Raw genomic sequence first — 26,381 nt, forward strand, 5'->3', positions numbered from 1 at the left:
GATTGACATACATACACTCCCACGTGTGAAACAGATAGCTAGTGGGAAGCTGCTGTGTAGCACAGGGAGCTTAGCTCAGTGCTCTGTGATGACCTGGAGGGGAGGGATGGGGGGACGGGAGGTCTAAGAGGGAGGGGATATATGTATACGTATAGCTGGTTAACTTCATTGTACAGCAGAAACTAACACAACAGTGTAAAGCAACTGTGCCCTAGTACAATTTAAAACAAAAAGTAAAAATTTAAATATCCTCACAGAAAACGCTTTTCAAAGTTTGCTTGTACAGACGCTTGTACAAAGAAAAGAGTGTGTTATTTAAAAATCTACTCATTGAAATTTGGCATTTATTTTGTTGATTTGGCATTTATTTTCTTGTCAAGAAACTTGAATCCACCAGCAGTTTACCTTCTGAACTGGTGGACAGTGAGAGCTCAGAGAAGAAGGAAGGGATTCTGTTGCACATCCATATAGGATGGTGTGCTAAGGCAAAGGCCTGTTAATGGAATTCAGGAATTTAAGCAGCTTTCAAAATTTAAATAATACTGGTCAGCTGAATGGAAAAAGTGTTTGATGGAATATTTATTACAGAAGTTACCCCAACTCTATTTAGCATTGTGAGTTGAAGAGATGTTTAGAGGGCTCTTTTAATTTTTATATGCATAGTAGTGTTCATTTATGTTATTGATAAAACAAATTTGCATGATTATATTTGTTTACAAATGCTTTGGGGTTTTATCAAACACTTAGTGAGAGATTAATTGTTTAGATTAATTATCTCTGCCAGAATATAATTTGTAGTTTCTTACAATTCAGTTATTTAAGAGATTGTCCACTTGCAACTTAACATGGTCTTTTTATACTCTTTAAAGTTACTTGGGCCTAGAGTAGCTACTTTATTTTTAATATTTTAAATTTTTATTAATCTTTATTTCAGTATATTCACCAATGTTGTGCTAGTTTCTGTGGTACAGAAAAGTGAACCAATGATACAATATCCTCTCTTTGGATTTCCTTCCCATTTAGGTCACCACAGAGCATTTAGTAGCGTTACCTGTGCTATACAGTAGGTTCTTAAGCTGCTTTACATGGAAGTAAATTTCCTTGTAAATTATAGGGAAATGATAAATCATTTCTCCTATTTCCTGTGAATTCACATGCTGGTACCAAAGCATACCTCACTTTTAGATTGTGGGACATGTTGTAAATAGTGAAATTTGAAATGTGGAGAGATCAACTACTTTTTGCAATTATCAATCTGGTGAGTTTTTATTACAACTTGTAATTGAATTAGGAAAGTTTAGAATGAAACTGTAGGTAACAGATGATATTTTTACCCCTGTGTTATTTCTATTTAGTGAGAGTGAAACATTGATTTTTATATTCTTCTTTATAAATGTATTTTGTGAAAGCATTAAACTCTTACAGAATTTACTATATATATATTTGCATATATAAAATTTTATTTATTCTATGTGTATGTAAATTTCTCTGTAAATTTTACCTATAGAATTGAATACATCATATCTTTATAAACTGCCTACCATGCTTCAGCACTGTTGAGGATTAGACAGAGATCTTGTGCTGATTGATGTTTCTTTATTTCAGGGTTAACTGTATCTACCATCCTTTTTGGCATCACAAGGTCTCTGCTGTTATTCTACGTCCTTGCTAATGCTTCACAAACTTTGCACAACAAAATGTTGGAGAGCATTTTGAGAGCTCCGGTATTATTCTTCAATAGAAATTCAATAGGTAAGTCAGACATGAAGCTTCTCAATGAATATGTCTTATTAACACATTTAGTGCCTGATTACATTTTCATATTTGAAAATGGAAGATATGCTTAGGAGAAAATCACTGTCCATGTTTTTTCATTTTCTACAAAAAGCTTCATTGATAACTTTTCTTGGTAGGGAAAAAATCTGGATATAGGAGCATATAAGCTTTTATTCCAATTTATGCACATCTGTAAAAAAATTAATGTTTACTTTGCAGGATGATTTAGGAGTCCATTTGTTATATATACCCAATATACAATGCAAATGTGTTGAAATGTTTTTGACTAGTTGTTGGGGCGCTGGCCGTGTTACATGATGTTAAGCTAACTAGGAAGGACCTTCTTCCAGAAACGTCTCTACAGGAGACAGGCTGTGTGTTTCTTTCTTTCATTGCCCCTCCATTTCTGGGACCACAGAGCTCTGGCCTGTGCTCATATTTTGAATTGTACCTGAATTGTAATGGAAAATTAATTTAAATGCAAGATAGTTAAATGTAAACATCCTCTTCAATAAAATCAACCCTCTAGTTTTACAGTGGAATTTTGGTTACATTTAAGAGGTCTTGTGGTACATAGCAGGTGGATCTTCATTACTAATTAAGAGTGTCCCTGAAGGTTTCCCAGTGGTTGCTTCCTCCACTCTGAGGCCTTTGACCTGTCTTGCTTTGGAAGGTAGTCTCATGACCTGGGTTTCTACAAATAGTTCATCAGCATATATGCCCACTCTGTTCAGTTGGTTAGACTTGTGTTGAGGCCCACGGCAGCTCTGTTTTTGTAGGTCATGATTGACAGGACCTGTCAAGGCAGGGATGTGACTGGAGAGAGGACAGGAGCTGCCTGGTCATCAACTAGCTGTGTGATCAAGGTCAAAGTAGGTAGATACTACTGGAGACAAATCACCAGGCAGGATATTGTCATGGTTATAAGTATGGACTCTGGAGCCAGCTTCTTGGGTTCAGTCCTGGTGCTAGTTGCTAATAGTAATAGCCAGTTATATTTATGTTAATAGTTATATGCAAGTTATTTAATTTCTCTGTGTCTCAATTTTCTTACCTATAAAATGAGAATATTATTCACACACCAATATCTTGATTTTGTGGGCATTAAGCAGGTTAATACATTCACAGCTTTAGCACACGGGCAGTACCTAATGAACTTTAGTGAGGATAATGACATAGTGTCTGGGAACTTCCTCTCCTGTGAAATGGGAATAACTGCTGTCCTTCCTGTTTGACAAGGCTGTTGTTTGAGGATTAAATAAGACTGTTTAGGGCTGCATAATGCACAGATTTATTCAACACATGTTGTTTAGTCCAGGCACTGTGTGGAGCACAGGATGGGTAAGGTGCAGAGGCTCATGCAGATCTCATCATATTTTGAAGCCATACTAAGAAGTGATTGGAGGAGTCCATGCTATTGTGGCTGTGAAGCTGTTTGTCTGTTAATGTGAACGCTATGGTCATAAATTTGGGAGCATCAAGTGGCACTGAATTTCTGTTATCACAGTCCCTGAGTGCTCCTGACCACAGTTCAACAGGCTGATGATGACCTGTAGGCTTCTCCAGATGCTGATGTATTTGTTATTCAAGGATTTGGAACCAAGTTTAAATCTTCAAGGTCGGTAATCCTAGAGCAGCAGACATACCAGTGTATATCTTGTCTCCCCATCCTGTGTCCATTATCAGAACTTCTTTCTTTCAAGAAATAGAAGCCCAATTACGTGCTGCAAAGATATGCCCAAAGGTTTCAGGGCATCACTTATTTACTCTTTTGGTGGTACCTTAAGTTGAACTTTCCCCTGTGTTTATTTTCAAAAGTAGAATTTGTAATAGACTGTTTATGGTGTCTTTGTTTCTGGAATGTGATGGCATGAGGAGAGAACCACATGGAGTAGTGTTACTTGTTACCAAGTTCAAGCTTGCTCTGCTCGCCTCACAACGCCAGTAAGTCTTACAGATGACGTGTTAAAGCAAGAAATAGCAACTTTATTTGGAAACTTTGCAGACTAATGTCTCAAAATAACCATCTTATTGGGGCCTGGATGCCAGGTTCTTTTATAGAACACAGAGGAGAGGAAGCGAGGAAGTAAAGCCATTTACGTTGCAAAACTGGAGGGGATTTGTTAATTTTTTCTTTTCTACAGCTATTCACAGATGGTGAGGGTCAGATTGTCCCCCTGTGAGCTGAAAAAAGCCACTTTAGTTTAACTTTGAGGCAGAGGGGCAGGGTTTCCTGACAAAAGCAGTGAACAGCAATGGTCAAAGAAACAGATCCAGCATGGAGTCAGTATTGGCTCCTCCTTGTTGCAGTTCCTTTGATGTGCACCCCCCTATCTGGGGCCAGTACTCTCTGCTTTCTCCTCCTCCGTCTCTTCAGGGTGCACCGCCCTTGCAGGGATGGCTGCAGAGTCCTCATGGCTGCAGAATCCTTTGTTTACTGATGTGGCAAGTGGTATTTTAAGTTCATACTAGATATTTAATAGAAATTAGTTCTCATATTACAATCCTGAAACCTTTATATACATATTGTTGTGGATATACTATTGTAGATTCTGAAAAGGGAAATAAAATCAATGATAAGTGATCCTTAGTCATTTAGTAATATATTTGTTTTCCTGCCTGCTTCCCTCTGATCTTCTTAGATGCTTATTCATTAAGTCTGTGTTTGTCACACCTGGTACACCTCTGAAAATAATGACTTTATTACCCCAGCAGTAAACTCACAACTTGGAAATGGTCAAAACTCACAGTTTCCCCAAATGTGAGGTGCTGTGAATGATCTGGAGGGAAAAAATTACAGAGAGGATATAATTATGTTGATTTAAAGGGTATCGCTAGACTGGAAGAAACACAAGCTGGAATCAAGATTGCCGGGAGAAATATCAATAACCTCAGATATGCAGATGACACCACCCTTATGGCAGAAAGTGAAGAGGAACTAAAAAGCCTCTTGATGAAAGTGAAAGAGGAGAGTGAAAAAGTTGGCTTAAAGCTCAACATTCAGAAAACGAAGATCATGGCATCCGGTCCCATCACTTCATGGGAAATAGATGGGGGAACAGTGGAAACAGTGTCAGACTTTATTTTTGGGGGCTCCAAAACCACTGCAGATGGTGACTGCAGCCATGAAATTAAAAGACGCTACTCCTTGGAAGAAAAGTTATGACCAACCTAGATAGCATATTGAAAAGCAGAGACATTACTTTGCAGACTAAGGTCCGTCTAGTCAAGGCTATGGTTTTTCCTGTGGTCATGTACGGATGTGAGAGTTGGACTGTGAAGAAAGCTGAGCGCTGAAGAATTGATGCTTTTAAACTGTGGTGTTGGAGAAGACTCTTGAGAGTCCCTTGGACTGCAAGGAGATCCAACCAGTCCATTCTGAAGGAGATCAGCCCTGGGATTTCTTTGGAAGGAATGATGCTAAAGCTGAAACTCCAGTACTTCGGCCACCTCATGAGAAGAGTTGACTCATTGGAAAAGACTCTCGTGCTGGGAGGGATTGGGGGCAGGAGGAGAAGGGGACGACAGAGGATGAGATGGCTGGATGGCATCACGGACTCGATGGACATGAGTCTGGGTGAACTCCAGGAGTTGGTGATGGACAGGGAGGCCTGGCATGCTGTGATTCATGGGGTCGCAAAGAGTCGGACATGACTGAGCGACTGAACTGAACCGAACCGAAAGAGTATCACTTGGGAAAAATAATCATGATAACTAAAGCAAAGTTAGTGTAACATTAGGATTGATTTAGGTATTTTGCAACTGTTTATTTACCAACTTAGCACTTGGAATGAGTCTTAGATGGGATGGCTCTAAAGGGAGGGAACATTCTGAAATCCACCAACCCTTCTTGATACTACCACAAGAGTCCCCCATTCTTTTAAAAATCAGGGCTCAGTTTCAACTCCCCACGCACTGCCATTTGGTGGTACTTTTGTTTCGCTTTAGGTATCATCCTGTTTTCTCTTTCCTTTTACACAGACACCAGCTTATTTCATTTGAATTTATAATATATAAAATTTGCTGTTTAATCATTAAATCATGTTCGACTCTTTTGTGGTCCCATGGACTGTAGCCCATCAGGCTCCTCTGTTCATGGAATTTCCTGGGCAAGAACACTGGAGTGGGTTGCTATTTCCTTCTCAGGGGATCTTGATGACCCAGAGGTTGAGCTTACATCTCTTTTGTCTCCTGCATTGGCAGGTGGATTCTTCACCACTGAGTCCCTAGGGAAATCCAGCGCATTAAATATTTAATAGGTGTCTTTCTTTTTTTTAAAGATTTATTTATTTATAGTTGCATTGAGTCTTTGTTGCTGCACACGGGCTTTCTCTACTTACAGCAAGCAGGGCTGCTCTTCATTGTGGTGCTCCCGCTTCTCATTGCAGTGGCTTCTCTTGTGGAGCTCAGGCTCTAGGCACAGGGGCTTCAGTAGTTGTGCCACACAGGCTTAGTTGCTCTGCGGCATGTGGGATCTTCCTGGACCAGGGATTAAACCTATGTCCTCTGCACTGGGGACACTGTACCACCAGGGAAGTCCCTAAATACATATACTTAAAAAAAATAGTGTTTTGATTTGTTTGTGAATTTTTTTCCTATCTGAGGAAATGAGTAATTTCTCGTATCCTGTTCTTACAGGAAGAATTTTAAATCGTTTCTCCAAAGACATTGGTCATATGGATGACTTGCTGCCCCAGATATTTCAAGATTTCATCCAGGTAATGTACCAATCCTCTCAGAGTTCTTACAGGGAATAGTAGAGTGCCTGTTTCTCAAGGCCATTTCAGAGGGGCTGAGGGTGGGCCTTTCAGCCTGGCAATGTGTCCTGTTATCTTGTGTAAGGTCATGTTTGTGAGAGAAAGGTACAGCTGTGATTGGGAGGCTGAGTTAACATGGGAAAAACCTGGGGCAGGAGTGGCTACACAGTCACGTCAAGGTTGGTCTGAAGTAGTGACATGCTGGGCAATTGGTTCTCCCTCTGCCTTCCAGCTGTCTCACTGGATTCGCTTTACTGTGAGCACATTTCACAATATAGAAATAATCACCTCTCATGGAAAGATAGCCTAGATTAACTAAATTATGCATTGTATCAGGCTTCCCAGGTGGTTCAGTGGTGAAGAATTTGCTTGTCAGTGCCGGAGATGCAAGAGATGTTTGTTTGATCCCTGGGTCAAGAAGATTCCCTGGAGGAGGAAAGAGCAACCCACTCCACTATTCTTGCATGGGGAATTCCATGGACAGAGGAAGCTAGTGGGCTACAGTCCATGGGGTCACAAAGAGTTGGACATGATTAAACACGAGCTGATACATTGTATTACCACAGAGGACAAATATTTACTGCACTATTTTATTTGGATAAAGCCAGGTGTGGTTACTTACAAAGAGAAGAGTGGTAAAAATAAGGTAAAATTCATACTTTAGCAAGGACAGTGTTGTTGTTGTTTAGTTACTAAGTTGTGTCCAACTATTTTGTGACCCCATGAACTGTAGCCCACCAGGCTCCTCCATCCATGGGATTTTTCAGGCAAGAATACTCGAGCATGTTGTCATTTCCTTGCCCAGGAGATCTTCCTGACCCAGGAATCAAACCTGTATCTCCTGCATTGGCAGGTGGATTCTTTACCACTGAGCCACCTGGAAAGTCCAGCAAGTACAATAGAGAGCAGTTATTGAAGATATAAGGCCATTAAGCCAGTAATTCAATTCCATGATCAAAGCCATCTCATAAAATGTCTTTTGTTTTTGTAGGCAGTTTTTCTTTTAACAAGTTGATTGCTCTGTCTTAAAGGGTATTAAAAAAAAGAGAGAGAGAGACCTACAGGAATACTGTCTATCCAGCCCCTGTTTTGTCTGTGAATTTGAGGTTCTAAAGAATGATGTTGGGTCATCTCAGTTCTCATTTCTTTGTTCAGTACTATTGCTCATGTGGAGTGTTTTTTTTCTGTTATTTAATATTGTCAACTTTTTAGTGATTAAATCTGTGGGGAATTTTCATTTTCTTTCCAGTTGTTAATTTCAGAAGTGAAATGCATTATCAAAAGCGGAGTGTAGAAATTCAGCAGTCAATATCTGACTGCAGACAGTGTAGCCTGTGGGCATGGCTTTCACTGTTACCAATGTGAATTAAGCTGAGATTTGGAGGTAGAGTGCTTTTACTGCAGAGATGTCTGTTCTTTTTTTTTTTTTTTTCTCTTCTGCAAACTTATTTCATAAGTGCGTCCTTCTGAGTTTAACTACATAATTTATCCCCGGAAACAAATCTTCCCTAAAACCAATGTTATATTTTAACAGTGATTGTGAATAACTTTGAAAAGATTTTATGAAAGGCTCTGTATCTTTGTTAATGACAAGCTAGGCCAAGGTTGGGTTTCCTCCGTGTGCATAGTATATGGTTAGTTAGTGGTCATAATCAGAATCGTCACATATTTTTGCATGACATATAGAAGGACAGTGATAGAAGCTACCTGATTTCTGTAGGATCCAAACTCAGTAATGAGATAAAATTCTAGTCTCACTGATTTTGAATCCCAGCTTTGCCCTGTAGTTCAGTTATCTTGAAGTTGAAGGGGGAGGCATCCTGCAGGTCATTGGAAGTAAGAGTCTGGTTTTCGAGAGAGAGACCTGGAATGAGGGAGAGACCTGGGATGAGCATGTAGCCTGTGTAGTTTTCACTGAGCAGGTAGTAGCTGAATCTGTGAAGATGACAACCCAGGGAGAGTGAAGCAGTTTTAGGGGTCAAGATAAGAAGGTTCGATACTCAGAAAGAAAGCAGAGAGAAAGGGGAGGAGAGGAGACACACAATGAATAGCAAGGGAGAAAGGAGGAAGTAGATTGGGGAGCCAAGGAAGGACAAGTCTGTTCAACTCAAATAAGAGGGTGAGTCTGTGGAAAATTGTTGGTTGATTTTGAATCAGGAGGCTTCTGGTGACTCAAGGAACAGGATACAGATGGGAGGAGGCCAGGCTGCAAAGGGCTGCAAATCCAGGAGGCATGGAAGGAAGGCGTTGAGGTGAAGACAGGCTATTTTTGGAAGGAGTTTGACTGAAGCAGGAGAGAGGTCCATCTGGAATGTAGGGTCTGAGGATATATTGCTGGTTGGTTGGATTTTAAGTTTGTGAGTCAGGTATGTGTGAGGTGGTGAGGGTATTTCCCTCTCTCCCTCCTTTCCTTCAACAAACGGGATAGATTTGAGGTCCTGAGGTACAGGTGTGAGTCACTTATGAAGCCCTCCCCTCGTGGGTCTCCTCCAGTCTCCCAGGGGAGGAAGACATCTAGAAACTCACCCCTTGATGCTTCTGGACTCCTAATTGTGGGAGCTCTATCAAAAAATAAAGATCATGGCATCTAGTCCCATCACTTCATGGCAAATAGATGGGGAAGCAATGGAAACAGTGACAGAATTTATTTGGGCTCGAAAATCACTGCAGATGGTGACTACAGCCATGTAATTAAAAGATGTTTGTTCCTTGGAAGAAAAGCAATGACAAACCTAGACAGTGTATTAAAAGCAGAGACATTACTTTGCCAACAAAGGTCCATTTAGTCAAAGCTATGGTTTTTCCAGTAGTCATGTATGGATGTGACAGTTGGACCATAAAGAAAGCTGAGTGCTGAAAAGTCGATGCTTTTAAACTGTGGTTAGGAGAAGACTCTTGAGAATTCCTTGGACAGCAAGGAGATCAAACCAGTCAATCCTAAAGGAAATCAACCCTGACTATTCATTGGAAGGACTGATGCTGAAGCTGAAGCTCCAATACTTTGGCCACCTGATGTAAAGAGCCAACTCATTGGAAAAGACCCTGATGCTGAGAAAGATTGAAGGCAGGAGGAGAAGGGGATGACAGAGGATGAGATGGTTGAATGTTATACCTGACTCAATGGACATGAGTTGGAGCAAACTCTGGGAGATGGTGAAGGGCAGGGAAGCCTGGTGTGTTGCAGTCCATGGGGTCACAAAGAGTCAGGCTCAAGTTAGCAAGTGAACAAGAATACTGAGAAAGTTCTTTTTTTTAATTAAAAAAAATTATTTATTTTTTACTTTACAATTGTACAAGAATACTGAGAAAGTTCTTATCATAGTGTTTGGTTCATATAATAAACATCATGAGGACCTCCTATAGTTTTTATTTCTTAGGATGTGAAAGCATTCCTTATTGTTTCAACAAGTCTTTCGAGCAAAGGAGTTTAATCCTAACAAAACAGCCAATTAAAGTTTGAAAAGTGTCCTTCCTAAGGAGCCCTCTGTATTTATTTTTGCCATTTCAGACGTTTCTACTTGTGATTGGTGTGATGGGCATGATGGTGGCTGTGATTCCTTGGGTTGCTATACTTGTGATTCCCTTTGGCATCATTTTCTTTGTTGTCGAGTGGTATTTCTTGAGGACATCACGAGATGTGAAACGCCTGGAATCTGCAGGTGAGTACCGGGGCTCTCAGGTTGGGATGGCAATGCAGGCTGGCTTCCATTTATGCTGTAATTAACCATACCCCTGAAATTCCAGAGAGTCTCTCTTCTGGAATTTCTCACTAAGTTGACATTATTGAATGTGATGGCCACTGTGAGTCAGTGTGACCTTTAAGAGGTCAGCTACAGCTTTGCGTTTTAGCACAAAGAAGATGAATGTGAGCACGATGAGGACAGGGACCGTTCTGTCTTATTTATAACATACTGCCTAACAGATTATCCACTCTATAAATACTTTTCTTAAAAATAAAATATTTCATCATGTTGGAACTAATGTAGAAGGAAAATAGGAGTTTTTCTTCTCCTAAATATTACATTTTTTCTTCTCCTACTAGAGATGACAAGGATAGCAAAAGATTAAGAAAAGGAAAGGAGACATTAAGGAAATGTATATCAGAAGTGATATATTTGAAAAATACATTCATTTACATGTCCGAGTAAGTTGCAGCTGTTAAATGTGTTGGAAGTGAAGTGAAGTTGCTCAGTTATGTCCGACTGTTTGTGATCCCATGGACCGTAGTCTACCAGGCTTCTCTGTCCATGGGATTTTCCAGGCAAGAGTACTGGAGTGGGTTGCCATTGCCTTCTCCAGGGAAATGTATTGGAAAGATAAGTCCTATTATTTTCAGCTTCATTCTTTATCATCACCAGTATTTTGAGTGATCCCACACTGTTTGTGGTCCCTCCTTTCTCAAAACTTCTCATATAAATGATGCTATATGGGAATAGCTATATGAGATGCTATATGAAAAATATTCCCCTAGGAGGACCCAGGATGGGGAATCTGTTTGGTAGGCATTTGGTCTATTACCCCAATCAGTTTCCTACTTGTAGAATAATGAGGAACAGGGACTTCTCTGGTGGTCCTGTGGATAAGATTCTGTGCTTCCACTGCAGGAGGCACAACTTCAATCCCTGGTTGGGGAACTAAGATCTCACACAGCACAGCCAAAAAAAAAAAAAATGGCGAACGCATTTTATGATGAATCCTTCTATTCTATAGGTAATCACAGATGATGAAATAATTGAATTTATCTGATTATTAATGTACATATTTCATCAATATTAAAACAAAAAGAAAAGTAGAATTGTTATATGTTTTCTAAAAAGTAATAAGAACTATAGCCACAAAATAAGGAAGGAAGATGTTTATATCAGAGACCTGAATCATGAATAATTATTACAAATTAATACCAACTTAACCTTCTAGAAACCAAGCCAAGAAGAGAAGCATAGAGTCCCATGATTCTTTGTATCTACCAACTGGAAAAAAATCTAAGTTCATCCAGTCAAAGGAGTTTTTTCCCTTTATTGTGGCATTTGTGTGCTTTGTTTTTAATAATAAAAAATGCTTAAGAGATACTTACTCTAATTACTTGCAAAAAGAATAGTGATCATCTGTTTTATAAAAGCTTTAGAAGTTTTCACTCATCAAGAGAACTAGCTGAACTCCTGTGAGGTGTGGTCTTGTGAGGTGTTTGGATGGATGGGGAGTAGTAGAGTCCAGGTGTGTGGTGTTCTGCTGATGTGACTTGGTAGCACGGTAGGACTTGGGGAGGCAGAAGAGGAAGTGATGAGCTCCATCCAGTCTTCTGTGTAGACAAGGCTTCAGACGTTTTATGATTTGAGGGTGCACATGAGCTGGAGTCATTCAATAGTCTTATTGGAAAAAGCAGGTCTCTGGTACATTCAAAGAGGGGTTGTTCCAGAAGGAACATGTGATTAAGATTTATATCTAGGGAAGGGCTAATCCCCATCCACACAGAAGTGGAGAGAAGGGCACTTCCTGAGGCTTTTTTAATGAAGAAGCAGAATAGGATTTTCTCAATCTTTCATCTGAAGAATCTGAAAATTTTGGCCCCATCTCTGTGGAATATTGGAAGTTTTGGTACTCTAGTAGGCTGCAGCAATGTTAGACTGTAAATTCAATCCAGATACCCCCTCCTCCACACCCCAGATAACCACATGGTGGCTAGTTGATTAGAATTGTCTATGTTCTCTCTCTAGGTGGTGGGTCTATGCCATAAATAATAACACTGCTGTTTTCTCTAAATAGTAACTGATAGTATATCTTAAGGTCACTGCTGGAACCACCAGCAAAAAGAAGGACACCTGACATCTGTTTTGTAAGTTCACTTGCCTGACTGCTGTGGCCAGGAGACATAAACCTGCTTCTTCTTTGTGCTCTGAAGGACCACTGAAGTCCTGAGGTTTTGTTTCAGATCCTGCTGCCTAGTTGCCTCTAGATGCTTAGGCTGACATTTTCATCTTAATGATGAATATGCAGCTGATTATAATGGGTTTATTGAGCACATTTTTGCAAAATTGAGCATAGCAGTAGTCACAGAGCAGTGCATAAAACCTGGATGGTGTTTGATTGCCTTTCTCTGCTGCTGCTAAGTCGCTTTAGTCCTGTCCGACCCTGTGCGACCCCATAGACATCAGCCCACCAGGCTCCTCTGTCCCTGGGATTCTCCAGGCAGGAATACTGGAGTGGGTTGCCATTTCCTTCTCCAAAGCATGAAAGTGAAAAGTGAAAGTGAAGTCGCTCAGTCCTGTCTGACTCTTTGCGACCCCATGGATTGCAGCCTTCCAGGCTCCTCCGCCCATGGGATTTTCCAGGCAAGAGTACTGGAGTGGGGTGCCATTGCCTTCTCCATGCCTTTCTCTAGCCAGTTCTTTTTTGTTTGCTTTTAAACTTTATTTTGTATTGGGGTAGAGCCAGTTTACAAACAACATTGTGATGGCTTCAGGTGAACAATGAAGGAACTCAGTCATACATATACATAGATCCATTCTACCCCAAACCCCTCTCCCATCCAGGCTGCACTTAACATTCCATGTGCTACTCAGTAGATACTTGCTGGTTATCCATTTTAAATACAGCACTGTGTACACGTCCATCTGAAGCCCTCTATCTTTTCTCATTCTTCCCCCGGCAACGATAAGTTCATTCTCTAAGTATGCGAGTCTATTTCTGTTTTGTAAGTTCACTTGTACAATTTCCTATTAGATTCCACATATAAAGGATTTCATATGATATTTCTCCCTCTTTGTCTGACTTCATTCATGTGACACTCTCTAGGTCCATCCATGTTGCTGCAAATGGTATTAGTTCATTCTTTTTGATGGTCTGGTCCACTCTGCATTTAGCAGTGCCTGAATGATGAAGTCACATGCAAATTCTGTTTGAAAGGCTGCTGTGATCAACTAGCAATGTCTGCCACAGGCTTTGGTAGCAGTGGGTTAGCACGTTGTTCAGGTGTATTCAGACCATGGATCCTTAAGTCTGCTGTTTTAAGGTGTTTTCATACAAGATTTCCAGGAACTTTGTTCAACCTCTGGTGCTTAATAAGATGTATGGTAATGGTAAAAGCTGTTAGTTATTAGCTGAGTTAGATCTGGGAGTTTTCTGAATATAAACAATAAAGTCTGGAGAAAAATGCATGTATTTACACATGGGCATCCTTAACCCTGATTTTTCTCCCTCAGAGACACTGCAGCTGTGAATAAAAGCCCAGCCTTGGGAATAAAGGGCTTCCAAAGAGTCGGACATGACAGAAAGACTGAACTGAACTAGGTGGCGCTGGTGGTTAAGAATCTGCCTCCCAGTGCAGGAGACATAAGAGATGCAGGTTCGATCCCTGGGGTGGGAAGATCTCCTGGAGAAGGAATGGCAACCCACTCCAGTATTCTTGCCTGGAGAATCCCATGGATAGAGGAGATAGCAGTCCATAGGGTCACCAAGAGTCAGGCATGACTGAAATGACTTAATACATAGGTACAGACTTGGGAATAAAACAGAGTTGGGTCTGACATCTGTCTGCTCTACCACTTAGGTAGGTTAACTTATTTAATCTTGGGCAGTGAGTGTTCTTAATCCCTCAGTGTCTGGGGTTCCTATGAGAATTTCTTGAGTTTGTTGCTTATAAAGTACTTGCGGGCTACTGCCAAAGACACCAGACCTTGAACAAGAAGAAATAAGAAAATATTAACAACTAGTGATGTGATCCCTTACCTAGAACCAGACATCCTAGAGTGTGAAGTCAAATGGGTCTTAGGAAGCATAACTACAAACAAAGCTAGTGCTGGTGATCAAATTCCAGCTGAGTTATTTCAAATCCTAAAAGATGCTGTTAATTTGCTGCAAATTCAATATGCCAGCAAATTTGGAAAACTCAGCAGTTGCCAGAGGACTGGAAAAGTCAGTTTTCATTCCTATCTCAAAGAAAGGGATTGCCAGAGAATGTTCACACTACTGCACAATTGCACTAATCTCTATGCTAGTAAGGTAATGTTCAAAACCCTTCAAGGTAGGCTTCAATAGTACATGAACCAAGAACTACCCAGATGTGCAAGCTGGATTTAGAAAAGGCAGAGGAGCCAGAGATCAAATTGCCAACATCTGTCGGATCATAGATAAGCAAAAGAATTCCAGAAAAGCATCTATTTCTGCTTCATTAACTACATGAAGCCTTTGGCTGTGTGGGTCACAACAACTGAAAAATTCCTGAAGAGATGGGAATACCAGACCACCATACCTGCCTCCTGAGAAACCTGCATGCAAGACAAGAAGCAACAGTAGGAACTGGTCATGGAACAACAGGTTGGTTCAAAATTGGGAAAGGAATACTTCAAGTCTGTACATTGTCACCTTGCTTATTTAACTTATATGCAGAATACATCATGCAAAATGCCAGGCTGGATGAATCACAAGCTGGAATCAAAATTGCTGGGAGAAATATCAACAACATCAGATATGCAGGTGATACCACTCTAATGGTAGAAAGCAAAGAAGAACTAAAGAATCTCTTGATGAAGGTGAAAGAGGAGGGTGAAAAAAATCTGGTTTAAAACTCAGCATTCAAAAAACTAGATCATGGTATCCAATCCCATCCAATGATCGCAAATATATGGGGAAAAAGTGGAAACAGTGACAGACTTTATTTTCTTGGGCTCTAAAATCACTGTGGATGTTGACCAAAGTCATGAAATTAAAAGATACTTGCCCTTGGAAGAAAAACTGAAAAACCTAGACAGCATATTACATAGCAGAGATATCACTTTGCTGACAGTGGTCTGTATAGTCAAAGTATGCTTTGTCCAATAGTCATGTATGGATGTGAAAGTTGGACCATAAAGAAGGTCGAGGGTGGAAGAATTGATGCTTTTGAACTTTGGTGCTGGAGGAGACTCTTGAGAGTCCCTCAGACAGCAAGGAGATCAAACCAGTCAATTGTAAAGGAAATCAATCCTGAATATTCATTGGAAGAACTGATGCTGAAACTGAAATTCCAGTACTTTGGCCACCTGATCTGAAGAGCCAACTCACTGGATAAGACCCTGATGCTGTGAAAGACTGAGGGCAGGAGGAGAAGGGGACACCAGATGATAAAATATTTAGATAGTATTACCAACTCAATGGACATGAATTTGAGCAAACTCTGAGAGATAGTGGACAGGGAAGCCTAGCATGCTGTAGTTCATTTGGTCGCAAAGAGTCAGACATGACTTAGGGACTGAACAACAACAACTAGCAGGTCTCATGGAGCATGAATGATAACCTGCAGGAAGGCTGTCAGCCCAGGGTCCTTGCATGCAATTCCCTGGCCTCCCCCTGCTGGGGAAGTTGTGCTGGCCTTGTGGGGTTTGTTCCCAAGTGTCCTCAGGGTTGTGGAAAATGTAACTGAAATGTGTAGAGTAACATGAAATGTAGAGTTACACGTGTCTGTGACTGCTGAGTGATGCCATGTCTGTTACATATCTGCTTCAGGATAGTGAGCTCAGTGTTTGTGGGAAAAAGGATGTTACATTGGGCAACATAATACCAGAGCCTTGACATCCCCTCTTCTCCTGTACAAGTTAATTGTCTTTGCAGACCCTCCCATTCACTCATCCTGGCATCCTACTCAGCCCTAAGTGGGGTTTGAAAGAAACAGAATGGCTTTTCACAAGTGTGCGTTCCCTCTGGCCCACTGTAACTCTTGGGCATGAGGTGAAGTAGGTGGTGGGATGTTTGGTTCCCTGGTGTTCAAGGGTGAGATGACACCTGGTTTCTAAAATCGACCCTGCCCACCATCCCTGATGGAGAGAATCAGTTGCAGCTTTGATCTCCCAACAGGGAAGCAGGTGAGGGAGGCCTTGCTGAAGAGTTCGTTCCGTGATCTCCCTGGGTGAACAGTCATGTCTGCTTCCTTCTCAGAAGCCTTGTCTGTGATGAGTAGTGTTGATGATGTCACCACATTTGCTGTGGAAATGGGAGCCTGGTTGTAGTGAGTTTTCTGTGCTCTCTGGAGCTGCAGCCTTGGCATCCTCCTGACAGGGTGATGGCCCCGGAACTCACCTGTGTCATCCCTGTGAGCACCCTGCTTTCAGACTGAGTTCTGGTGTTGGATTGGGACACCTGCCGGGGTGCAGAAAAAGCGTGAACAGACATCCAAGCCTCTCTTATTTGGAGCATGAGTTTGGTCTGTGTTTGTGTTACTCTTATAAGGGCAAAGTTACAGGAAGTTAAAATAAAAAGTTGTTCAACTTAATGAAGACAGAGAGCCTTGCGGGTGCTGAAATGAGAACACAGGCACACAACTGGATGACCAAAGGCAAAGCACCACTGACTCACTTTCAGCTCTCTGCCTGAACAACATACAAAAGGGAAATGTTAGATCATGTTCTGGTTCCGAGAAGGTTTTTCCTTTAAGTCAGTGTCACAGGTGGGGCCCTAATAGTTATAGTTCCTGGTCAGACACCCCCAGGTGGAAAGAGCACCAGGGTCCAGTGGATGCTCAACTGGCCTCCAGCCCAAGCTGTCCTCCCCCAGCCAGGGGTTCCTACCCTTTCTGAGCTCCAGTGTCTCACAGTAGGAAGCCTGCTCCTTCCTTGCTGGTAGAACTGAGGACAGTAAGCATAAGAGGAGGCTCTGTGTCTTTGCCCCCTTGTACCTCAGCCCCCACCCTCAATGCAGTGCCCATGTGCACATTGCTACTGATTACACTGTCACCCAGACAGATGTTCGGATGTTAGGCTAAGGAGTCAGGCCCTGAAAATAATTTGGAGTTCTCCCCCCTGACTTTTTCCCCTTTCATTTTATAAAATCTGCATAGCCGCCTGCAAGATAAGTGATCTTAACTTCTAAACACCCAGGTTTTACTAACAGCTCTTCTCAGGAGATGCACATGTAACAAGGTGATATTGGTATTTCCTGCTGATAAAACACAAGTTATCATTCATCCCGCACAGAGGTCACAGTGTCACAGTCTGCCACTGACAACAGCAAGTTACAGCCTTGTTTACGGTGGAGAATGAGAACCGTAAGGGGTCCTCCCTGCCCTGCAGCCCACCTGCTCCCTGATGGGCAGGAGCCTGACCCTGGTGCTCGTGGTCAGTGTGCTCTTAGAGAAGATGTCAGGAAACGAATGACCAGTCATATGACAGTAGAACCCAAACCCACATGAAGCCACTCAAAAGAGAATGGACACTGTCAGATTCTAAAAAGGTGATGTGAGTGTCACATGCCGCAGTGGCCTCCGAACACCAGGACAGGTATCCAGCAGGGCAGTTATAAAAATATCCATCAGGTTCCCGGAATGGAAGTCAAGACCATTCAAAGGCTCCTCATCTGCCGGGTCCTGAGCACACAAGGGCAGTGCAGTGCTGGGTGCTCCGTGACCCGCACAGAGGCTCCTGGCTCAGGTGCAGGGGGAGGCCCAAGACGGGGGAGGCAGGGGACTGTCCCCTCCCTTACTCGTCTCACCCTGTCCTGGGTCTGGCTCTGGTGTAGGGTGGGGCATGTACTGACTCTATCCCAGCCTTTAGGCTACTCATCTGAGGTGAAGACAGCATACAGGTAGCTCACCAAAGTTCAGTGTGGTGAGGACTCTAATGAATTAAATTTTGGAATGCCACTGACTCATAAATTAGTGAATAATTACTCAGTGAGGAAAAAGAATGAAATACTGCCATTTTCAGCAACACGGATGGAAAGAATATTTTTCTTAGTAAAGTAATTCAGAGAAAAACAAATATGATATGTCATCACTTATATGTGGAATCTAAAAAGTAAAAGACCATATACAAAACAGAAATAGACTCAGATACAGAAAACAAACTTATGGTTACCAAAGGGGTCTGGGAGGGAGGAACAAATTAGGAACATGGGATTAACAGATAAACACTACCATGTAAAATAGATAAGCAACAAGGATTGGCTGTAAAGCATGGAATTTTATTCAGTATCTTGTAACAACCTATAATAGAATATAATCAGAAAAAATAAGTGACTCACTGTACTATATACCTGAAACTAACACGTTGTAAGTCAACTATCCTTCAATATGTTTTAAAAAACATTGTGAACAATTTCCACATGGAGAGATGCCAGAAGAATTTGGAGGGAGGTGTATTTGAGAGGACCTTGATGAATTAATTAATAAAGAGTTCCTTTACATAAATCTAGCTTCAGTTTGAATTTGGTCAAAGGTGAGTTCAAAGAAAATCTTTAATGTCCAGGTTGTTAAAGTGAAGGTTGGTGTGAACAGGAGTTTCAGGGTCACATGGAGGATCCTTTCTAAAAGGAGTAGCTTCCTTCCCCAGGCAGCCCTCCAGGAAGCCCTGGGTGTGCCCTTTGGCGGGATGTGTGACCACAGAGCCTGGGAGGCAGTGGTTTCCTCATATCCAGCCTTCCTGACTTTCTCTGTCATGTGTCTGTCTCTGCTTCCCCAGCACAGAGTCCAGTGTTTTCTCACTTAGTATCTTCTCTCCGGGGACTCGGGACCATCCGGACATACAAAGCTGAACACAAGTTTCAGAAACTATTCGACGCACACCAGGATTTGCACTCAGGTCTGTAAGTTTCTGGAGATGATTTCAAGGGATGAGATCTGCTGCCTTCTGAGGCCTGACCTTCTTCTCAGGTGGTCTGGCTGCTCTTACCTCTCTCTATGCTGCCCCTCATCCCGCTCTGCACACCTGCCTCCCCCAGCCCTTCCTCTCAGCATCCCTCTGTGTGCCCCTCTTCCCCATCGTCCCCTACTTTTCCCCCTTGCCTTGTTTGCGTTGTCCTTTGTCCTTCCATCACTGTCCCCTGTGGCTTTCTCTCTCTTTAGGGCAGGAGTTAAGAAACTTTTTCTGTTTTTTTTTTTTTGTAAAGATCCAGGTAGAATATATTGTAGGCTTTTTGTACTATACTGTCTCTAATGCAGCTACTCACCTTTGCTGTTGTAGCACAAAGACAGGCAAAGAAAATATGTCAGCAAATGGCCATGGCTGTGTTCCAGTAAAACTTTACAGAACCAGGTGGTGGCTGTTCTTGACCCACAGGCTTTAGTTTATTGACTCTCTTTTCAGAGTATGCAGGGTGGCAGATGTGACTGAGGAATATAATTTCCTGATTTGCCACCCACTTGATCATACTTTGTATCAATGAATTTTTTTCTAGGAAGAAATTTCAGAATTTCCACTAAGTCTGTAAAATTTTGACCTATCTCTAAAATCTTTATTCTGTTTTGAAGATAATGACTGCATTTAAAAAGCCACATGCAGATCTTGTTAGCTGATGGTCCTTTAGATATTGGTTCCTAAAAGTAGACACATGTAGGGTCGTGTAATGAGAACAGAAGGTGCTGGAAACAGTGTGAGCTGTGTTGTCTGCTATCAGAGAGCTGGGAAGAGTCGACATGTGAGAGGATGACCTTCATGTTGAGGTCTAGCACTGCTGGAAATGTGCGGATTATAAATTTTTCCCTTTTTCCTTGTGATTGTATTTCTGTTGATAACCAGTGAGTCGAGGTTTTCAGTGCAGGCTTCTCACAAAGGTGCTGGACTGATTCTATAGGTGCTATGTGTTGTCTTTGTCAGAACTTAGCTTTCTGGAATCTTCAGTTTCCTTGAATGTGTAACTTTGCTGTCCTACTTTGTGTAAATGTTTAACTAAGAAAAATGCTCTCCTTCATTAGAAGCAGCTAACATGGTTTTTTATTCATTATATTATGGTTCACAAATCCAGAGGCTTGTTTCCTGCTTCTGACGATGTCCCAACAGCTCGCTATGTATCTGGATGTCATCTGTGCCATCTTTGTCACTATTGTTGCCTTTGCGGCCCTGATTCTGGCAGATAGTAAGTAAAAATCTGAATATTTATGAAATGCTTACAGTTTATAGCTTCATTTCCAGTTATTAATTTAAACTCTTGCCACTTGTCTAATATATACTCTTTGATTCTAATGAATAGTATTAAAGTGTTTGTAGCATGTGACTCCACAAATGACTTCCATGGTCCATGTGAAGTCATTGCATCTTGATGAGAACTTTTATCTTTTTTTCCACTTATTTATTTACAGAAGATCCTTGTTGAGACCTTTAAAAAAAGATTTATTGGCATTTATTTGCTTTACAATATTGTATTAGTTTCAAATATACAGTCAAGTGAATCTGTTATTGTGTGCTTGTCTCTAAGCCATGTCAGCTCTTTGAGACTCCATGGACTGTAGCCTGCTAGGCTCCTCTGTCCATGGGATTTTCCAGACAAGAATGCTGGAGTGGGTTGGCATTTCCTTCAGGGGATCTTCCCGACCCAGAGATCAAACCTGTGTCTTTTGCATAAGCAGGCAGATTCTATTTTTGTTTGTTTGTTTTTTTTTGGTAACCCATTTTATTTTTTGTTTTATTATTTTTTAATATAAATTTATTTATTTTAATTGGAGGCTAATTACATTACAATATTGTGTTGGTTTTGCCATACATCAACATGAATCTGCCACGGGTGTACACGTGTTCCCCATCCTGAACCCCGCTCCCAACCTTCCTCCCCAACCATCCCTTTGGGTCATCCCAGTGCACCAGCCCTGAGCATCCTGTATCATGCATTGAACCTAGACTGGCAATTTGTTTCGCATATGACATTATACACGTTACAATGCCATTCTCCCAAATCATCCCACCCTCTCCCTCTCCCACAGAGTCCAAAAGACTGTTCTATACATCTGTCTCTTTTGCTGTCTTGCATACAGGGTTATCGCTACCATCTTTCTAAATTCCATATATATGCATTAGTATTCTGTATTGGTGTTTTTCTTTCTGGCTTACTTTGCTCTGTATAATAGGCTCAAGTTTCATCCACCTCATTAGAACTGATTCAAATGTATTCTTTTTAATGGCTGAGTAATACTCCATTGTGTATACGTACCACAGCTTTCTTATCCATTCGTCTGCTGATGGACATCTAGGTTGCTTCCGTGTCCTGGCTATTATAAACAGTGCTGCGATGAATATTGGGGTACATGTGTCTCTTTCAATTCTGGTTTCCTCAGTGTGTATGCCCAGCAGTGGGATTGCTGGGTTGTATGGCAGTTCTATTTCCAGTTTTTTAAGGAATCTCCACACTGTTCTCCATAGTGGCTGTACTAGTTTGCATTCCCACCAACAGTGTAAGAGGGTTCCCTTTTCTCCACACCCTCTCCAGCATTTATTGCTTGTAGACTTTTGGATTGCAGGCATTCTGACTGGCATGAAATGGTACCTCATTGTGGTTTTGATTTGCATTTCTCTGATAATGAGTGATGTTGATCATCTTTTCATGTGTTAGCCATCTGTATGTCTTCTTTGGAGTAATGTCTGTTTTGTCCTTTGGCCCATTTATTGATTGGATCTTTTATTTTTCTGGAATTGAGCTGCAGGTGTTCCTTGTATATTTTTGAGATTAATTCTTTGTCAGTTGCTTAATTTACTATTATTTTCTCCCATTCTGAAAGCTGTCTTTTCACCTTGCTTACAGTTTCCTTTGTTGTGCAGAAGCTTTTAATTAGGTCCCATTTGTTTATGTTTGCTTTTATTTCCAATATTTTGGGAGGTGAGTCATAGAAGATCCTGCTGTGATTTATGTCAGAGAGTGTTTTGCCTATGTTTTCCTCTAGGAATTTTATAGTTTCTGGTCTTATGTTTAGATCTTTAATCCATTTTGAGTTTATTTTTGTGTATGGTGTTAGAAAGTGTTCTACTTTCATTCTTTTACAAGTGGTTGACCAGTTTTCCCAGCACCACTTGTTAAAGAGATTATCTTTTCTCCATTGTATATTCTTGCCTCCTTTGTCAAAGATAAGATGTCCATCAGTTCAGTTCAGTTCAGTCTCTGAGTCATGTTTGACTCTGCGACCCCATGAATCGCAGCATGTCAGGCCTCCCTGTCCATCACCAACTCCTGGAGTTCACTCAGATTCACGTCCATTGAGTCAGTGATGCCATCCAGCCATCTCATCCTCTGTCGTCCCCTTCTCCTGCCCCCAATCCCTCCCCGCATCAGAGTCTTTTCCAATGAGTCAACTCTTCACATGAGGTGGCCAAAGTACTGGAGTTTCAGCTTTAGCATCATTCCTTCCAAAGAAATCCCAGGGCTGATCTCCTTCAGAATGGCCTGGTTGGATCTCCTTGCAGTCCAAGGGACTTTCAAGAGTCTTCTCCAACACCACAGTTCAAAAGCATCAATTCTTCGGTGCTGAGCCTTCTTCACCGTCCAACTCTCACATCCATACATGACCACTGGAAAAACCATAACAGCCTTGACAAGACGGACCTTAGTTGGCAAAGTGATGTCTCTGCTTTTGAATATGCTATCTAGGTTGGTCATAACTTTTCTTCCAAGGAGTAACTGTCTTTTAATTTCATGGCTGCAGTCAGCATTTGCAGTGATTTTGGAGCCCCCCCAAATAAATTCTGACACTGTTTCCTCTGTTTCCCCATCTATTTCCCATGAAGTGATGGGACCGGATGCCATGATCTTCGTTTTCTGAATGTTGAGCTTTAAGCCAACTTTTTCACTCTCCTTCACCTTCATCAAGAGGCTTTTTAGTTCCTCTTCACTTTCTGACATAAGGGTGGTGTCCATAGGTGCGTGGATTTATCTCTGGGCTTTCTATTTTGTTCCATTCATCTATGTTTCTGTTTTTATGCTAGTACCATACTGTCTTGATGACTGTGGCTTTGTAGTAGAGCCTGATGTCAGGCAGGTTGATTCCTCCAGTTCCATTCTTCTTTCTCAAGATTGCTTTGGCTATTCGAGTTTTTTTATATTTTCATACAAATTGTGAAATTATTTGTTCTAGCTCTGTGAAAAATACCAGTGGTAGCTTGATAGGGATTGCATTGAATCTATAAATTGCTTTGGATAATATCCTTATTTTCACTATATTGATTCGTCCAACCCATGAACACGGTATATTTCTCCATCTATTAGTGTCCTCTTTGATTTCTTTCATCAGTGTTTTGTAGTTTTCTATATATAGGTCTTTAGTTTCTTTAGGTAGATATATTCCCAAGTATTTTATTCTTTCCATTCCAATGGTGAATGGAATTATTTCCTTAATTTTTCTTTCTATTTTCTCATTATTAATGCATAGGAATGCAAGAGATTTCTGTGTGTTGATTTTATATCCTGCAACTTTACTATATTTATTGATTAGCTCTAATAATTTTCTGGTGGAGTCTTTAGGGTTTTCTGTGTAGAGGATCATGTCATCTGCAAACAGTGAGAGTTTTACTTCTTTTCCAGTTTGGATTCCTTTTATTCCTTTTTCTGCTCTGATTGCTGTAGCCAAAACTTCCAAAACTATGTTGAATAGTAATGGTGAAAGTGAGCACCCTTGTCTTGTTCATAACTTTAGGGGAAATGCTTTAAATTTTTCACCATTGAGGATAATGTTTGCTGTGGGTTTGTCATATATAGCTTTTATTATGTTGAGGTATGTTCCTTCTATTCCTGCTTTCTGGAGAGTTTTTATCATAAATGGATGTTGAATTTTGTCAAAGGCCTTCTCTGCATCTATTGAGATAATCATATGGCTTTTATTTTCCAATTTGTTAATGTGGTGAATTACATTGACTGATTTGTGGATATTGAATAATTGTTGCATCCTTGGGACAAAGCCTATTTGGTCATGATGTATGATCTTTTTAATGTGTTGTTGGATTCTGATTGCTAGAATTTTGTTAAGGATTTTTGAATCTATGTTCATCAGTGATATTGGCCTGTAGTTTTCCTTTTTTTGTGGCATCTTTGTCAGGTTTTGGTATTAGGGTGATGCTGGCCTCATAGAATGAGTTTGGAAGTTTACCTTCCTCTGCAATTTTCTGGAAGAGTTTGAGTAGGATAGGTGTTAGCTCTTCTCTAAATTTTTGGTAGAATTCAGCTGTGGAGCTGTCTGGACCTGGGCTTTTGTTTGCTGGAAGGTTTCTGATTACAGTTTCAATGTCTGTGCTTGTGATGGCTCTGTTAAGATTTTCTATTTCTTCCTGGTTCAGTTTTGGAAAGTTGTACTTTTCTAAGAATTTGTCCATTTCTTCCAAGTTGTCCATTTTATTGGTATATAACTGCTGATAGTAGTCTCTTATGATCCTTTGTATTTCTGTGTTGTCTGTTGTGATCTCTCCATTTGCATTTCTAATTTTATTGATTTGGTTTTTCTCCCTTTGTTTCTTGATGAGTCTGGCTAATGTTTTGTCAATTTTATTTGTCCTTTCAAAGAATCAGCTTTTGGCTTTGTTGATTTTTGCTGTGGTCCCTTTTGTTTCTTTTGCATTTATTTCTGCCCTAATTGTTAAGATTTCTTCCCTTCTACTAACCCTGGGGTTCTTCGTTTCTTCCTTTTCTAGTTGCTTTAGGTGTAAAGTTAGATTATTTATTTGACTTTTTTCTTGGTTCTTGAGGTATGCCTGTATTGCTATGAACCTTCCCCTAAGCAATGCTTTTACAGTGTCCCACAGGTTTTGGGTTGTTGTGTTTTAATTTTTATTCATTTCTGTGCATATTTGGATTTTTTTGGTTTTCTTCTGTGATTTGTTGGTTATTCAGCAGCCTGTTGTTCAGCCTCCCTATGTTGGAATTTTAAATAGTTTTTCTCCTGTAATTGACATCTAATTTCCACTTTCATGCTTGTTAGCATTTGTCTTACATATTGCGGTGCTCCTATGTTGGGTGCATATATATTTATAATTATTATATCTTCTTCTTGGGTTGATCCATTGATCATTATGTAGTGTCCTTCTTTGTCTCTTTTCACAGCCTTCGTTTTAAAGTCTATTTTATCTGACATGAGTATTGCTACTCCTGCTTTCTTTTGGTCTCTATTTGCATGGAATATCTTTTTCCAGCCCTTCACTCTCAGTCTGTATGTGTCCCTTGTTTTGAGGTGGGTCTCTTGTAGACAACATATATAGGGGTATTGTTTTTGTATCCATTCAGCCAGTCTTTGAATTTTGGTTGGGGCATTCAACCCATTTATGTTTAAGGTATTATTGATAAGTATGATCATGTTGCATTTACTTTATTGTTTTGGGTTCGAGTTTATACTCTCTTTTTGTGTTTCCTGTCTGGAGAAGATCCTTTAGCATTTGTTGGAGAGCTGGTTTGGTGGTGCTGAATTCGCTCAACTTTTGCTTGTCTGTAAAGCTTTTGATTTCTCCTTCATATTTGAATGAGATCCTTGCTGGGTACAGTAATCTGGGCTTCAGGTTATTTTCTTTCATCACTTTAAGTATGTCCTGCCATTCCCTCCTGTCCTGAAGAGTTTCTACTGAAAGATCAGCTGTTATCCTTATGGGAATCCCCTTGTGTGTTATTTGTTGTTTTTCCCTTGCTGCTTTTAATATTTGTTCTTTGTGTTTGATCTTTTCTAATTTGATTACTATGTGTCTTGGGTTTTTTTTGCCTCGGGTTTATCTTATTTGGGATTCTCTGGGTTTCTTGGACTTGGATGATTATTTCCTTCCCCATTTTAGGGACGTTTTCAACTATTATCTCCTCAAGTATTTTCTCATGGTCTTTCTTTTTGTCTTCTTCTTCTGGGACTCCCATGATTTGAATGTTGGGGCATTTTACATTGTCCCAGAAGTCTCTGAGATTGTCCTCATTTCTTTTAATTTGTTCTTTCTTCCTTTCTGATTCATTTATTTCTACCATTGTATCTTCTACCTCACTAATCCTATCTTCTGCCTCCGTTATTCTACTATTTGTTCCCTCCAGAGTGTTTTTTATATCATTTTTTGATTATTCATTATATACTCACTCTTTTTTCTAGGTCCTTGTTAAACCTTTCTTGCATCTTTTCAATCCTTGTCTCCAGGCTATTTATCCATGATTCCATTTTGTTTTCAAGAT

The 26,381-nt window shown here is 40.6% G+C and overlaps 1 protein-coding gene across 1 annotated transcript in view; it reads left to right on the top strand.

Moving 5' to 3' along the window:
* LOC138446670 (ATP-binding cassette sub-family C member 4-like) overlaps window positions 1–26,381 on the top strand; it is a 161,567-nt gene that overhangs the window by 67,426 nt on the left and 67,760 nt on the right. Inside the window, exons 18-22 of the mRNA XM_069601899.1 lie at window positions 1,606–1,752; window positions 6,415–6,494; window positions 10,042–10,192; window positions 18,959–19,078; window positions 20,241–20,351. Of these exons, the coding sequence (XP_069458000.1) occupies window positions 1,606–1,752; window positions 6,415–6,494; window positions 10,042–10,192; window positions 18,959–19,078; window positions 20,241–20,351 (609 nt within the window). The remainder of the gene's footprint in view (window positions 1–1,605; window positions 1,753–6,414; window positions 6,495–10,041; window positions 10,193–18,958; window positions 19,079–20,240; window positions 20,352–26,381) is intronic.

This window comes from Ovis canadensis, chromosome 10 (assembly GCF_042477335.2).
Source record: "Ovis canadensis isolate MfBH-ARS-UI-01 breed Bighorn chromosome 10, ARS-UI_OviCan_v2, whole genome shotgun sequence".
In the NCBI taxonomy this organism is placed as follows: Eukaryota; Metazoa; Chordata; class Mammalia; order Artiodactyla; family Bovidae; genus Ovis; species Ovis canadensis.